We start from the raw sequence: 15056 nt of genomic DNA, 5'->3' as shown, positions 1-15056 counted from the left end.
AATCAGTCATTCTACATTTTACTGCTCAGCAAAAATGACTCTTAAATGTTGCTGTAAAGTTGTATCAGAAAACATGAGCATATATACCAGTGAGGTATTTAAATGGCTTATTTTTAATTTCATTTTATTTTGCAACATCACAGCTCTCGTATTCAAAATCAATTTTACAAGTTCTGCTTAAGGCAATAGGGTTTGATCGAGATAACCAGAAAATATGATCATCGTATCCTCTTTCACCGACTATACGAGGTACTCTTTCCCAGCCTAAGCCAGGAGCCATCACCTAGTAAACCCTCCAAATTGGTTCCTGCATTTAGTCTACCTGTAATCCAGGGGCTGCATTCCGTACCACTCTCAATATTAAAACGTTACTAAAATGCTCACAATGCCGCCATATGCAACGCTCCCATTGGTCGGCCTTGGCCGGCAGACAATGAATTTTTGCATCGACGGCGGCTGCTATTTACGCAGTGAACATGGCTGAAGTGGTGACGTGCACCTAGTTATGCGGGCTGAAACTTGAGAGCGAAAAAGGTAGCCCATAAACCGCTCACAATCCTTGTGAGCGAAAATGGCGGCTGTTCCATGCAAGCAACAGTGTAGGAGGGTGCATGAAGACTGTTTTGATGCGCGAGATGAGTTGTTTCAACGCTTGAAGGAGACTGCACAATGGCTGTGCGACGAACTCGCCATTGAACTGGGAGGTGTGCGGTGAGTGTGTTGTCAGTGTTGCGGTAGGTGCTCCAAGCGCTCGCTGTGCTCCTTCGTCACCAGTTGATTTTGTGGTTTCAAAGACCATAGGCAATGAAGCAAGCGTCGGCATAGCCCAACCATCTGTGCGCAAGTGTTTGCAGAGGGTGGCGAAGACCACTGTCAAAATTTGGTCGCACAAGGGGTGTATTCACTTTCCGGCGAGACTCGAAGAGAAGGCGGCGGCGAAGGAGGGCTTCCTTCACTTAAACTTTCACCGCGGCAGCATCCCCGGCATCGTCTGGTGTGTCGATGGCACACTCATCTCCACCAAGGTGCCGCAGGGCAGGGCTGCGAACAAGCCACAAGGGGTTCTACACTGCGAACACGATAGTAAGTAGACCTTGGCCACTGTTTTTGACCACACGAGTTCAGCCACAAGTACGGGCCTGGGCAACAAAAGTAAGTTCGTGCTGTGCATGTTTTTCCTCAGATCTGCGAGCGAACATGCACATTCTGGCCATGGACACGCGCTGACCCGAATCCTTCCAAGACGCATTCGTCTGGCGGCACTCCGAGGCGGAGGAAGGCCTGCTGAATGACAGCGAGTTTTTTTCTGGGTAAGCAGTAAAAAAGCAGTTTCAACCATCGGGCCACCTGTCACATATACTGCCCAGATCTGCTAAAGCTACAAGAATGAGTCTAGTTAGTTACACCAATGTAGACACGTTGCAATATGATACAGTGTATTGTCACCCGTTTGTTATTTATAATAGCAGTAGAAACACAAGACACATATAACAGTGTTGAAATACATGGTATTTCCTGTCTAAGAACCAAGGCAAAATGCTCCTGACGGCGCTTGGGGTAAATCAGTAGGATGGTAAAAGACTGACCTTACAGCAATGATCTCTTCTACATCTCAATTCTGCATTGTCTGTACGCTCATAAATATCATGTTCAGCACAGTCTGGCTGTGGGCTACTTGACATGAGTTCCATTGTACAGCAGAACATCCTGTAAGGATGTTGAGATCACCAATAAAGGACATGCTTAACAGCGTCATTTCTTGTTATGCAGGAGACAATTTCTACTCATTGGAGCCAGCCATGGCTGCTTGCACCAGTGGCATGACATCACAGATGCGACTCAGCAGAATACCTGTACAACACTCCATATGCTTTCACACAATTTGTGGTCAAGTGCTACATCGGTGCGCCGAAGAGCTGCTTCCGGTGCTTTCAAAGGCACCGGATGCACCACTGCCAGGAGTGCACAGTGTGCAGCACTTCACAACCTCTGTTTGGAGGTGCCCATGTCAGCAGAGGGTGCACGTGACACTGCCACTGACACAGATAACAACGGGCCACCTCTACATGCTGGCTACGTAGTTGAGACAGGATACCTCCTCACCTTCCTCCAAGGGATAGCAATGCACTACTGTATTTTCGGCCCCTTTAGGACGACCAGTCTCCAGAGGCAGGCATACCTAGGGATGGTGTGTGACAGTTGTGGTGGCAACTCTAATGACAACTCTTGACGCTGGCGTAGCGCGTCATCACAGCAACTGCTTCTATTACCACTGTCATTGCCTCGTGTTGGTGCATAACATACATGTGCAAGTGTGTGAGGAACTGTGTGATGTGGCTCCCAATCAAAAAGACCATTGGGAATTCCATTTGGAAGCAATTGATTTTTGGACACCATTGGAACCCATTGTGGTTAAACCAAATTGGAGTCAATTGGCTCCACGTCCAATTAGTTCCAATTGGTCTTAATGGTGTCCAAAAATCAACCGGTTCCAATTGGAACCAACTGAGTTTTCTCCCAGGACTGCAGGGTGCACTGCTTTGTGTTCACATTTCAAGGGAATGCAAGGAGTTCAAGGGAATTGAAATACAAATTCGAATCCAACGAATCCAAGCAAGCAAGCCTGCATCACAAAGGGACATATATATACTTATATACTCCATGCACAGGACCTTCTTGCTGGAGCCAGTGGCGCTTGTTAGTTGAGTGAAGTTAATTTTTTTATTCAGGTTCGTGGGATGGTGGAAATGATGAAAACAATTGCAACAGATAAAGCTGCGTATTTTTTTACAAAAACCTAATCAGTTCACTGTTTTGTGTTAACACAGAGCAATATGCAGGTCCCAGCCGAGCCAATCAATGGCTTGGCATTCCAATTAGAAACTTTCCAATTGTGTATTTGGAACCAATTGGAATTAACACCCAGTTGGACATTTCAATTAGCTCACTTGCAATTCCAGTTGGAGCTTGCAATTGCTTGTGAATACACTCATGAAAAATTTCTAATTGCAATTTTTCAGTTGCATCTTGACCAATTTAACTTTTTATGGTACAATTCCCAGTTTGTTGCAGTTGGAATCAGCTGAGAATTCAACTGGCCCCAGTTCGTTCCAAATGGTTCCAAATAGAACCAACTGGAAATTGTTCCATACGCCAGTCAAACTGGTCAACATTTTCACCTAACTGACACTCAATTTGTTTGTTGTTGTTTACTGGTATACCATATGGAATCCCAGGAACCATTTGGAATGTCCAACTGCAAATTCCTGTTGGTTCCTAACATTCCAAAATTTGGTGTCATCTCTCCCAACTGGATTATCTAAATGGGCAACACGACACCAATTGGAACCTTATAATCAATTGGAATAGCCAGTTGGAATCTGCAAAACCAGCTGGATAATCCAACTGAACCAACAAACTGGATTGCTATTTACTGTTGAATCCAATTTGGTCCAATTGGATCTCCATTTCTATCCAGCTGGCACCATTTGGATCAAATTGAAATTCTCAATTGGTCCCAATGGTTTTTTTTTATCTGGGCTGTGCCCTTGGCCACAGCTGCAGCCACGTGGTCTGAATGGATTGCCTAGTACAAGCCTTTATAACTGTGTTTTTGCTGGGTGCAGCTCGAAGCCTGCAGTCACAAAAAAGTGCCCCCACCAGCTGCTACTTCACTGACAGTGTACCCAGTCCCTCAGCAGCATGTTGCGTAGTATCTGAAGGTGGTGTTGCTCGCCCTATGTGTTAAACGCATCAGTGTACACTCTTTTGCCAATGCTTATGTTGACCCACCTGCCCTTTCCCTGCTATCACTTTGTCTTGGTACAGTGCCTGTGGTCACTACCCATATGATGGGCATGAATAAACCAAAAGTGTAGTGCTAGCTTACGTCTCTAAATGTTCAAGCTGCTTGTTAGAATCAGGAAGCACCACCAAAGCTTTTTTTTAGTGCAACATACAATCAGTAAGTGCATTTATTTTTTTAGCCACAGCATTTCAAACGAGCGTGTCTATTGCAAAAGAAGCAGTGTACATACAAGCATCTTTTACTTTGATGTACAAAGACAATACAGAATTTTCAAATGCAATTAAGAAAAAATTGAGCTCGAAGTGCCTGTTTTCTTTCATAAAGAAGCTACATGTACAATAAGTACTGCATGGTACAGTGTACATAACGCATTTTCAGGACTATAAAACATTTTGGCATGTATAAAATACGTAAATATCAAAGATAACAATGCTAGCTTGATGATATGTGACCAGGGGTTTCGCTCGGTGCTAAAAGCTATAGCTACAGCCAGGAGAACGCTTGACAACAATGCATAATAAATATTGTAGAGTGCAGTGGCCACAATGAATGCTGAATAACTAGAAAATCCTCACTGATAGACAAAGATGTGCAAACATCACAGATACATCATCGAGGAGATGGTGTGTGAGTAGAGGTTATTTTACAATAACAAAACATGCAACACCACCAATCGGAATGCTCTACAGCTCAAAGGATACACAGGTAGCTCCATTATGGGAAAGTTTGAGCACTCAATGATTGCCCCATAACCTACCTTGGTTTTTGATGACACAAGGCAATGGCACAAGGCTATGAAGTCCATGATGACACGAGATGATGACACTGCCAAATGGCACAACAAGCTCCTTATGGTATATTGTTACGAAGAAGACGACCCTGGCAGTGGCGCGGGACGGAGCTCTCGCGCTAGGCCAGCAGCCATTAAATCATCTCTTGTTCATGGTTCATCACACCTCATTCTTCGGCTGGCCGCCACGTTACATTTGGTGTGAGGTGCTGGGGTCCCTTCATCGCTATCCTGATCCCGGAGCTTCGGTGTCCTGCGCCTGCCGTGGACGTCGGCCGTGAGTGCCTGGTCTGCCCCGCCCGGCCATGCCCCAGCCCGCCCGACCTGAACTGACCTCGCCGCTCACCCCAGCCCCGTCCCCCACCCAGACCACAAGACACGACGACCCAAGACCCGACCGACCCGAGACCCGACCGACCCAAGACCCACACGTGAAGACACCGCCCCCCTGCCTCTGCCGTCCGGTGCGTCCACGGACCTCGGCCGTCAGCTCCTGGCACCCTCCGGCCCGGATGCTTCGTGGACCGGGACTCATCTGCCTATTATTTCATCTACCGTGGCGGCCAGCACTTCACCACCTTGCCACTTTCAAGCCTGGAAGCCCATCACCGTTCTTCTTCTTCTTCTTCACCTCTTTATAATGGCACATACCCACGTGGGGGGATTGGCCAAGGTGTAGTGGTATACATAAGAAAATTTTCATAGGATTAAACGTGAATTTTGAAAAATGTATTCATGAAAAACGACAGAAGAATATTTGAAGTGAAATAACAAAGAACATTTTGGCGAGAATAATAATAATTAAAAAAAAAAACTCCGAGACTTTTAAAGGAGTTAGCAAATCAACCCACCAGTTGCAATTATGTAATCATGTAGATTCCCACAAATTGAACTCAAAGCAAATCCTTTGGCGCTCACTCCGAACGATAACAACACTGGCATAGATAACGGGAGCCCTAACCTGGAGAGAGGGACCTCCAGGTAAATCTTTCTCTGAAGTGCGAACTTTGGACAGTAGAGCAGGAAATGGTCCACAGATTCAACGACCCCGCATGAGTCACATAGGTTTGTTGGAGACCACCCACATCTGCATAGGTATAAATTTAAACTGGGAATCCTGCACCGCAGTCGCGTCATTGATACCTCACACTGCCTGGTTTTACACGAACGGAAGTTCCATTTATACACTAAGTGCTGATAATCAGCAGTATTTAGTAGGGGATCGCGTAACCTGGCTGATATGTGTTGGAACCGCTAAAACCTGGAGATCGCCAGCAGACTGAAATTCGGGACGGGATGCGTTACTGGCCCGTCAAGAGCTGACCTTGCTAAATAATCAGCCACCTCGTTGGAATGGATGCCTGCATGACCAGGAACCCAGACAAAACGGACCTCCTTTAAAGTGGACGGGACAAAAAATCGCAGGAAGCGGCACAAAAAATCTTTTTGGGAAGTTTCAAGGGAGACTAAAACTGACAAACAATCAGCCAGGATGATAACGTGAGATACATGACACGAAATTTTGTGCAGGGCCATTCCAAGAGCCAAAAATTCCGCAAAGAATATGGGGATATAATCTGGGATGCGGACAGAATAGCTCCATGCCAAATCCTGCGAAAAGATGCCAACTGCAGCTTTTTGGCCGCTGACGGAGGCATCAGTAGAAAGCACCACATGATGGGGGAATTCCGCTATATGACCAGAAAGAATGCCGTTTAAAATGTTTGTGGGCATGGTTCATCACGCCTCATTCTTCGGCTGGCCGCCACGTTACAATATGTGTGACAAGCACACGTTGAACTGCTTTAAAGCTGCTTTTCATCTTGGTATTTAATATCCTAGTCAATTTCAGCTTTAATGCACAAATAACCAGAAAATTGGTATTTTATACAAACTGTTCCCTTTTCTATTGGAGGGGCCTGTACAACAGGGCACCTTAGCTAAGATGGACCAATATTTTTAAAAAAACCTAAATGCTCTTCCCAGCTCAAAGGAAGTGCATGTGCTAAGAGGCCGTGTAAAGCCCTTCAAACACTGCCCTCTCCAAATCCAGCGATATCAGCACTGTCACTCACCTGCTTCGTAAAATACAATGATATATTACACATCACCGCCCCGTCCTACCTCTACCGCCTCTCCACTACCTCACTGCCCTGAATTATATACAAACTTGAACATTGTCTTTAAAAATTCAATGCAGAAAATTCAAGCACTCTGTACCAGTCAACGTGTACCAACTTGCTCAACTTTCTGCCCTGTTGCAATTAGCCTCTACATATGCCATACTAGCAACCTACTTCTTGCCTGGTTGACCCCAGATAAATTAGAAGATGAGGAAATTATGTTAGTGTAACAAGCTAGTTCTCTCTTCGGTGACAGTAGCAAAGTTACCAAATCAAGTGCTTCCTTTCTCTCTAAACAAGATAAATGGAGCATAAACATCACAATTTCTGCATCTTGCACAGGCAAAAAAAAACTACCACAACAACTGAACATAACAAAATGGCAGCAACAACACCAACGGAACATCAAGTGCTTAGCCCGATGTGGGCGGCATCAGTTGGTTATGAGGCACAGCAGTTATTGTTGCCACAGTGGCAGGCCGCATCGGCTCTCATTTTCCACAGAGATTGCAAGCTATCAGCAGCTGAACCTATCTGCTCCCGTCTGTTGGCAGTTGCTTTTGTGTGATGGTTCATGGTCGTCTGGTATTCACTAAAAAACAAGCAGAACTACACGTCACCCGGTCATCAATAGTAGGCGCCGACCGAGAACACAGACTAAAGTTGTCTTCGTCAATTTTCGTGCCGAGCGCTCCTTGCAAGTTGTTCTCGGCAGACCCGTACCATTCACTGCCTTCAAACAGATTTTTCCACGCACTTTAGACATCCGCACAGTACCTTGATTCTAGACGATATGTAAAAAAGCAGGACAACCATGGAATCAGCTGTTTGTTTTTCCGGCTGCCATGCTTACGATGGGTGATTGTGTGGATGAATGGATAAGGCTGAATTCTTCAAATCGGGAGGCAGCTCGCACCATCTAGCCAACGCTTTTTCGCCGTCAGTGTATCCTCGCGGAAGCAAAAGTGACTGAAGAAGAGCAAACTTAATTAAAAAACTGAGGACACTTCTTGCTTGCCTGTGTTGTTGTTTTTTTTTTATGGGGTTTAACGTCCCAAAGCGACTAAGGCTATGAGAGACGCCGTAGTGAAGGGCTCCGGAAATTTCGACCACCTGGGGTTCTTTAACGTGCACTGACATCGCACAGTACACGGGCCTCGAATTTCTCCTCCAAAGAAATTCAGCTGCCGCGGCCGGGATCGAACCCGCGTCTTTCGGGCCAGCAGCCGAGCACCATAGCCACTGAGCCACCGCGGTGGCGTGCCTGTGTTGTTGAGTTCGGAACACAGTTTGTCAGCAAAATAAAACACTGTTCATTTTATTCACTGCGTCTTTACAGCAAGATGTAAGCCTACGGTTCCTTGTCGTGCTAACGGAGCCCTGCTACTAGCCACTAAAGCCCCTAGATAATCTGATCTAGGGACTTCACTAGCCACCGCTAATTTGTTGATTCCACGGTTCACATCTCGCAGTGTTGTCGTCATGACACCACACTTTCAAACTTGAGAGCAATATTGAGAGCGGTACAGAATACGGCCACAGTTTACTGGCTCCCACATCTCATTATGTTTATATTAATGAGGATAGCATGTATAGACTTTTATGCAATAAAGAGGCACTCACTTTGTTTTGCATTCACAGCAACCTTTGAGAATACTTTGGAGTCGCACAGATTACAGTTAGTTATATGGGGTTTTATGGCGCATTAGCAACTAGGGCAATCATGCGCCAAACACAAGGTTAGATGATGTTATGTGAAGTGTACAGAGGTTACATTATAATAGATTTAAAACATTGGCTTTCTTTAGAAACTTACAAACAAGTGAAAACTCGACAAGTGTTTGCTCGCCTAAAAGCAATGCGGGATGAAATGGAATGTGTTCATTGTAAAATACCGTAAAAATTTTTTCCTAAGTTCTTCAAGATGCGAACAGGAAATTAAAATGTGATTTATTGTGAGCTCCTCACCACTCATTTCACACACAGGTTTGTCTTTTTTTGTTAATAAGAAGTTATGGGTGATGTGTGTGTGACCTATGCGTAAACGACATAAAATTACTTCGATAAAACGCTCTTTATGGCGGCATAATTTCCATTCTTTTAAAATGGGCTTTATGGTATGCAGCTTGTTGTGTCCTTCATTTTCCCAAGAAGCTTGCCACTTGGCTCTTAGTCTGCTATGCACTAAATTCATGTAATCCCTAGGAGGCAAATTCACGTTTTATTTCCATGGTTCTGGTTTGTGCAGCACACACGTCGGCTCTCTCATTGTCCCTAATGCCACATTGTTTTATGGCTAATGATGTTTACTGCAACCGCTTCTAAGTTCGTCTTTAATGACACCTCTCTTGCAGGGACATCGCTTTGCGTAATGATAGCGACGCCTCCTGAGAGTCGGCTAGCTTGTACTCGGTCTTTCCGGAAAATATTATATTTTTTAAGATGTTTGTGTGCTGTGGCCCAAGGTTCGTTTCTTGCAGGCACACAGCTGTAGGTGCCATTGTTTTGAGCATATCGGTTATGTCTGTGTAGTTTCTGTGTAGACCTCTACAGTTCCATTGTATTAGATACGCCATTGTGATAAGTTTGGGAATGGGGAAAGTTACTTATTCTCAGGAGCAGTGATTCGTGGTTTCCCTTTCTTCTCTAGGGAGTCTCGCCGCCGCTGCAGCGGTGGCGAACCAGGAGTTGTATCCATCGCCACTTTCGTGGTGCCGGATTTCCGCGGAGAATCCGCGGATGCGTGTGTTTTAGATGTCAGCGGACTTTCGCTGACATCCATCTCCTCCATGGCACGGTGGACGTGGAGGATGCTTCTTGTTTGCGATGGCCCGTGGCCTTCGCATTCGTCTTTTTTGTTGGCACCACTGAACCATGCTCTGCTCCAGGGGCAGAGTCTCTTGGGCCAGCAGGCGCCTTCTTAGAGGAGTGGGGCGACAGGTCCAGTTCAGCAGAGCTGTTCTGGGTGTCTGTCGCCGAGGATGCCGCTGCTGAAAGTGGGGCCTGAGGGCCTCCGGCGAGTATCGCGTGGTCTTCTCGCGAAAGTTTCAGCCCTGTGAACTGTACCACCGACTTCTGTGGTGGGGACTTGGGTGTCGACCCCAGGTCCACCGGATAGACCTGTGTGCCGACAGAAACTGAAGGCGGCGGCGGTCCCCGCGTCACCGCTTCAGAGTACGTCCCTTTCTGTTGGAAAGACGCGTTTTTTTGCCTCAAGATAGGACAGGTTTTCTGTGGTCTTCAAAGTTATAATTTGTTTTTCTGTTTTCTAGACTGGGCACGACCTGGAGTACGCGCCATGTGCGCCATTGCAGTTGATGCATTTTGGTGTGCGTTTGCATCTTTCTTCTGTATGTGCGTCTTCTGCGCATGTGACACAAGTGGGTTTACCACGGCAAGCCAACATGCTGTGTCCAAAGCGCTGGCACTTGAAACATCGTCTCGGATTCGGTATGTATAGGCGGACTTTACAATGGAGGTATGCGGCGTGGATGGAGTCAGGCAGAGTTGTGCTATTGAAAGTTAGTACAATATGTTTGGTCTTGATTTCAGCATTGTTTCTCCTGATGGTTATTCGTCGGGCTGCTATTACTCCCTGTTCGGATAGTTCTTCTTCCATTTCCGCATCGGTACTCTGTAGGAGTTCATATTCAGATATGACGCCCTTTGAGTGATTCAGGGTGCGGTGCGGGGTTACCTGTACGCTCATTTCTCCAAGATTCTGTAATGACATCAGTTTTGTGCTCTGTTCTTTTGTGTTTATTTCTACAAGGAGATCTCCGGTTCGTTGCTTTTTTGCTTTGTAGTCTTTGCCTACACAACTTGCCACTTGGCTCTAGTCTGCTATGCACTAAATTCATGTAATCCCTAGGAGGCAAATTCACATGTTTTATTTCCATGGTTCTGGCTTCTGTGGACTCAGTTTCTTCACATCGGTGCGACCCCTTTTCGGGGGCCGATCAGATTTTTTTGCAGATTTTTCCATACGGCATGTGCTGACTAAGAGTTCCCAATACTTTGTCGCCTCTGATTCATTGTTATACACAGAGGAAGGTCCCGGGACTCCCCGCCTGGTAGACAGACGAGGAGCCCATCGGCCGAGGATTGACCACTTCCTCGACCGCCACCGTTCAAGGTTTCTTCCCTCCACCTTTCAACCTATCACCACGGTGCAGATGACAGCTTCAGTATGGGGGCTAAGGGTCCGTGGTGGCGCCAAGCACCAACACCTCGTTACACAAGGTGCCCCTGCGGGGCACAGATTACATGCCATCTTGTTTTGTGCATCGCAAGAATGACATGGCCTTCAGCAAAACTTCCCACACTTGTTTTTAACGTTGCATTCTGGCTTGTGCAACTGCAATGTGAGCTCGAGCTCACAATGCAGATTTTGCACTTTTGCAATGACAGTCAGTAGGGAGCCAGGACAGTGGCCTGTTTACATATTACAATGACAAATATGCTTAGCAGTGCTTGGGAAAGGCTGCAAATACAATAATTTTTTCTTTGTCAGCAATTTAAAACAACTGCTGGGTGCTATATTGAATAACTAACAAAAAATTTAAAGTATTTAATCTTGGCTATTTGAAAAATGTGATAATCCCGGTTGTAATTACTAACAGTTGTTACCAGCCTGTTCTGCAGCCTGGCTTGTTCTAGTCAATGTGCTTGGCCCGATCGAGAATTCACAGTAAGAATCACGTCGTCGTTCTGAAATCGCCATTGGAAGAGGAGGCACCCTTCTCTTCTTTTGGGGCAGAAATCGGTAGACCACTGTGAGAGCAGGGATCGAACGAGAGGGTGTATGCGATAGCAATGTGACACATTTTTCAGTATCTTGGATAGCTATAGTCCAAATACGTATAGTTTCTCATGATATCGCTTCAGATAAACACGCTCGCCTACGACGTTGCAGCCGTCAGCCGCACCGAGATCTACGCATGGCCATCACAGTCGACCGCAATATCACCTTTGACTAAAAATCCCACAGCTAAAAAACGTTGACGCAATAGATGCCTCGAGTACGCCACCATCAATACGGCTAATTTGTTTCATGGTTTATGGGGTTTAACGTCCCAAAGCGACTCAGGCTATGAGAAACGCCATATTCAAGGGCTCCTGAAATTTTGACCGCCTGGGGTTCTTAAAGGTGCACTGACATCGCACAGTACACGGGCCTCTAGAATTTCTCCTTCATCAACATTCAACCGCCGCGGCTGGGATCGAACCTGCATCTTTCGGGTCAGCAGCCGAGCGCTATAACCACTGAGCCACTGCGGCGGCAGTATAGCTAATTTCTGCCGCAAGTTATCTGCGTGTTTTGCGACAAGCACATATCTGTACCGCCGCACGTATGCAATTAGACGTGAGGCACTGCCGGGCGTGCCAATTCGAACGCTGGAACCATCTGGCTCGCCCGCAAGCAGCTGATCACAGAACACCTTTGCAACCCACACGCTTGCGGATCCCCACAAAAACCAATCGTATGACGGCCTTAAAGCGTAACACTCGCTTCAACAGAGGCAACATCGCCATAAACGCATTTCTCCAATTTGGCTCAAGCTGCCAAAATCAAATTCCATCGCTCCAATGGCATGCAAAATCAGGGAATCCGCTTCACGGTCCTGCTCGCCAGCAAGCCCCGTTGCTTCCCCTCGCATGATGCATCACCCAGCATAGCAGTCTAACTGTAGATCAGGCGTGTGTAGATCAGAAAAAAACACGCTTGTGAAATCAGCATTTTTTTATTGCCTAAATTCAGAAAGAGATCATCAACACTGGTGCCATTGAGAACGGAATGCCACGGTGAGAAATTTATCGTTACCAAAAGAAAACGTCGTGGGGCTGTCTAGCGGGAACATCGCAGCGTTGTTCCATGCCTTTCATTTCGCAGTTGTCCACAGCAGTGCGACAGAACGCAACATAAAAGTGTCAACGCCCCGCAGTGAGAGTGAGAGAGAAGGAGAAAATAGAGAGAAAAAAGAGAAAAGAAAGAGGAAAGAGAGAAAAGAAAGAGGAAAGAGAGAAAAGAAAGAGGAAAGAGAGAAAAGAAAGAGGAAAGAGAGAAAAGAAAGAGGAAAGAGAGAAAAGAAAGAGAAAAGGAGAAAAGAAAGAGAAAAGGAGAAAAGAAAGAGAAAAGGAGAAAAGAAAGAGAAAAGGAGAAAAGAAAGAGAAAAAGAGAAAAGAAAGAGAGAGAGAAAGAAAAGCGAGAGAGAGAGAAAGAAAAGCGAGAGCGAGAGAAAGAAAAGCGAGAGCGAGAGAAAGAAAAGCGAGAGCGAGAGAAAGAAAAGCGAGAGCGAGAGAAAAAGCGAGCGAGAGAAAAAGCGAGCGAGAGAAAAAGCGAGCGAGAGAAAAAGCGAGCGAGAGAAAAAGCAAGCGAGAGAAAAAGCAAGCGAGAGAAAAAGCGAGCGAGAGAAAAAGCGAGCGAGAGAAAAAGCGAGCGCGTGTGTGTGCGTGCGTGTTTGTGCGTGCGTGCGTGTTTGTGCGTGCGCGCGTGTTTGTGCGTGCGCGCGTGTTTGTGCGTGCGTGTTTGTGCGCGCGTGCGTGTTTGTGCGCGCGCGTGTGTTTGTGCGCGCGCGTGTGTTTGTGCGCGCGCGTGTGTTTGTGCGTGCGTGCGTGCGTGTGCGTGCGTGTGCGCGTGCGTGTGCGCGCGCGTGTGTTTGTGCGCGCGTGTGTTTGTGCGTGCGTGCGTGCGTGCGTGCGCGTGCGTGTGCGCGTGTGCGTGTGTGTGTCCCGAATAGTGAAATAGGTAGTCCAGGAGAGTTCCGCGTAGCGTCTGCGTGGCCAGAAAAAAAAAACCATTAGCGTACGAAAAGTTATCATCAGACATTTGGCAAGCATTACACAAAGCAAATGAAGACAGAACGCGTGCGTCCCCAAGAAAACTGCTTACGGCGTTCTGTCGAGAACAAAGAAGGCTACTGCTGCTGATCCGGCTCCAACGCCGAAGTCGACGGCTGTGCGTCTGCAGCAGTCTCCGGGGTCGTTACCGACGGCGGAGCATCTGGTTGAGAGGCCAGCATCGACTCCGCCGGGGTAGGCTTCGAGGCCCGCGTCGACGGACCCGGCTTCGCGGACAACGAGTACTTGATAACGGCCTTTGTTGCCTCGCTAACGCCGTGCCGACACAGCTCACCGGGCAGGAGCAGACGCACGGCACTCTGGATCTCGCGTTGCGTGATGGTGCTCCTCTTCGTGGACTTGGCGAGCTCAGTAGCCAATGCGCAGATGTGGTCCAATATATCATTCAAGATGCTGTTCATGATAGACATCGCCTTGGCCGTAATTTTCGACTGTGGGTGAACTTGCTTGAGAACCTTGTAAATGTAGATATTGTAGCTCTCTTCGTGGCAGCGGCGACGCTTCTTCACCCCCTCGATGGAGCTCTGGGTGGTGGTCTTTCTTCCCGTCACCTCCTTGGCCGAGGTAGCCATCTTCGTAAACATTTTCGCGTCCGCAGTCGCGCTTGCGTACACTCAAAATGAAGCCGCTGCCAGCCAACGGTCGAGCTACTTACATGGAACCTGAACATCACGCCACCTAATGTGGTCAGGTGGTCAGGTCACGTGTTGCGAAGAGAAAAGAGCACACTAGATGCAAAACTATCGATAGTACTATCGAGAAGAGGTGGCGGCCCTCACGGCGCGCATGTGCGTGTGCGTGCGCGTGTGCGTGCGTGCGTGTGTGCGGGGGGGGGGGTACTACCTCTAGCTTATAGCAAGAAACTCTTTCATGGAGGAAGGAAAGAACTCCATGAATGCGCCATCTAGCCCCCTAGTGGAGGTACTGCTCGCTCCTGAACTCCGTCATCTCGCCGTGGGCGCGCTATCGATAGTGTAAAAAAACTATCGATAGTGCTACTATCGATAGACTATCGATACTTTTATCAGAAGTCTACTAACAATAGTACTGCTATCGGTAGTGTTGCTATCGATAGTACTACTACCGCTATCGATAGCAAGACTATCGATAGTGAAACTGTCGATGGTAAGACTATTAATAGTAACAATATTGATATTATGCATTTGTTGGCCATCGATATAACCAGAACATTTGCGATACCATGAACTCAAGCTATGAGGGATGCCGTAGCAGAGGTCTCCGGGTAAATTTCGACCAGCTGTGGTTCTTTAACGTGCACTGGGACATCAGAAAAATACCTGGAACTGCATCTGATGAAAGAACAAATAGCACAAGTTGTGCTGGCATGCTGTCGTAACCGCTGTAGAAATGCTTTTCGCACACATGCTTCGCAACTAGGACTTTCGCACGCTAATATTTTATCCAGCAACTTTACCTAGGGAACGTCTGCAGAGCTCGATGACGCGTAGGCCGC

The 15056-nt window shown here is 47.0% G+C and overlaps 1 protein-coding gene across 1 annotated transcript; it reads right to left on the bottom strand.

The window, feature by feature from the left end:
* Positions 1-13356: 13356 nt before the first annotated feature.
* On the bottom strand, positions 13357-14361 carry LOC149352917 (histone H2B-like). The gene is made up of 2 exons (XM_089577255.1): positions 13614-14361; positions 13357-13496 (listed from the first exon to the last, which is right to left on the bottom strand). The coding sequence occupies exon 1, from the start codon at positions 14164-14166 to the stop codon at positions 13639-13641; it is 528 nt and encodes a 175-aa protein (XP_089433381.1). The 5' UTR covers positions 14167-14361; the 3' UTR covers positions 13357-13496; positions 13614-13638.
* Positions 14362-15056: the final 695 nt, after the last annotated feature.

This window comes from Amblyomma mixtum, chromosome 3 (assembly GCF_055824585.1).
Source record: "Amblyomma mixtum isolate Tamu chromosome 3, ASM5582458v1, whole genome shotgun sequence".
NCBI lineage: Eukaryota > Metazoa > Arthropoda > Arachnida > Ixodida > Ixodidae > Amblyomma > Amblyomma mixtum.
Note: the sequence above shows the minus strand (reverse complement) of the source record. Positions and strands in the feature narration are given on the sequence as shown.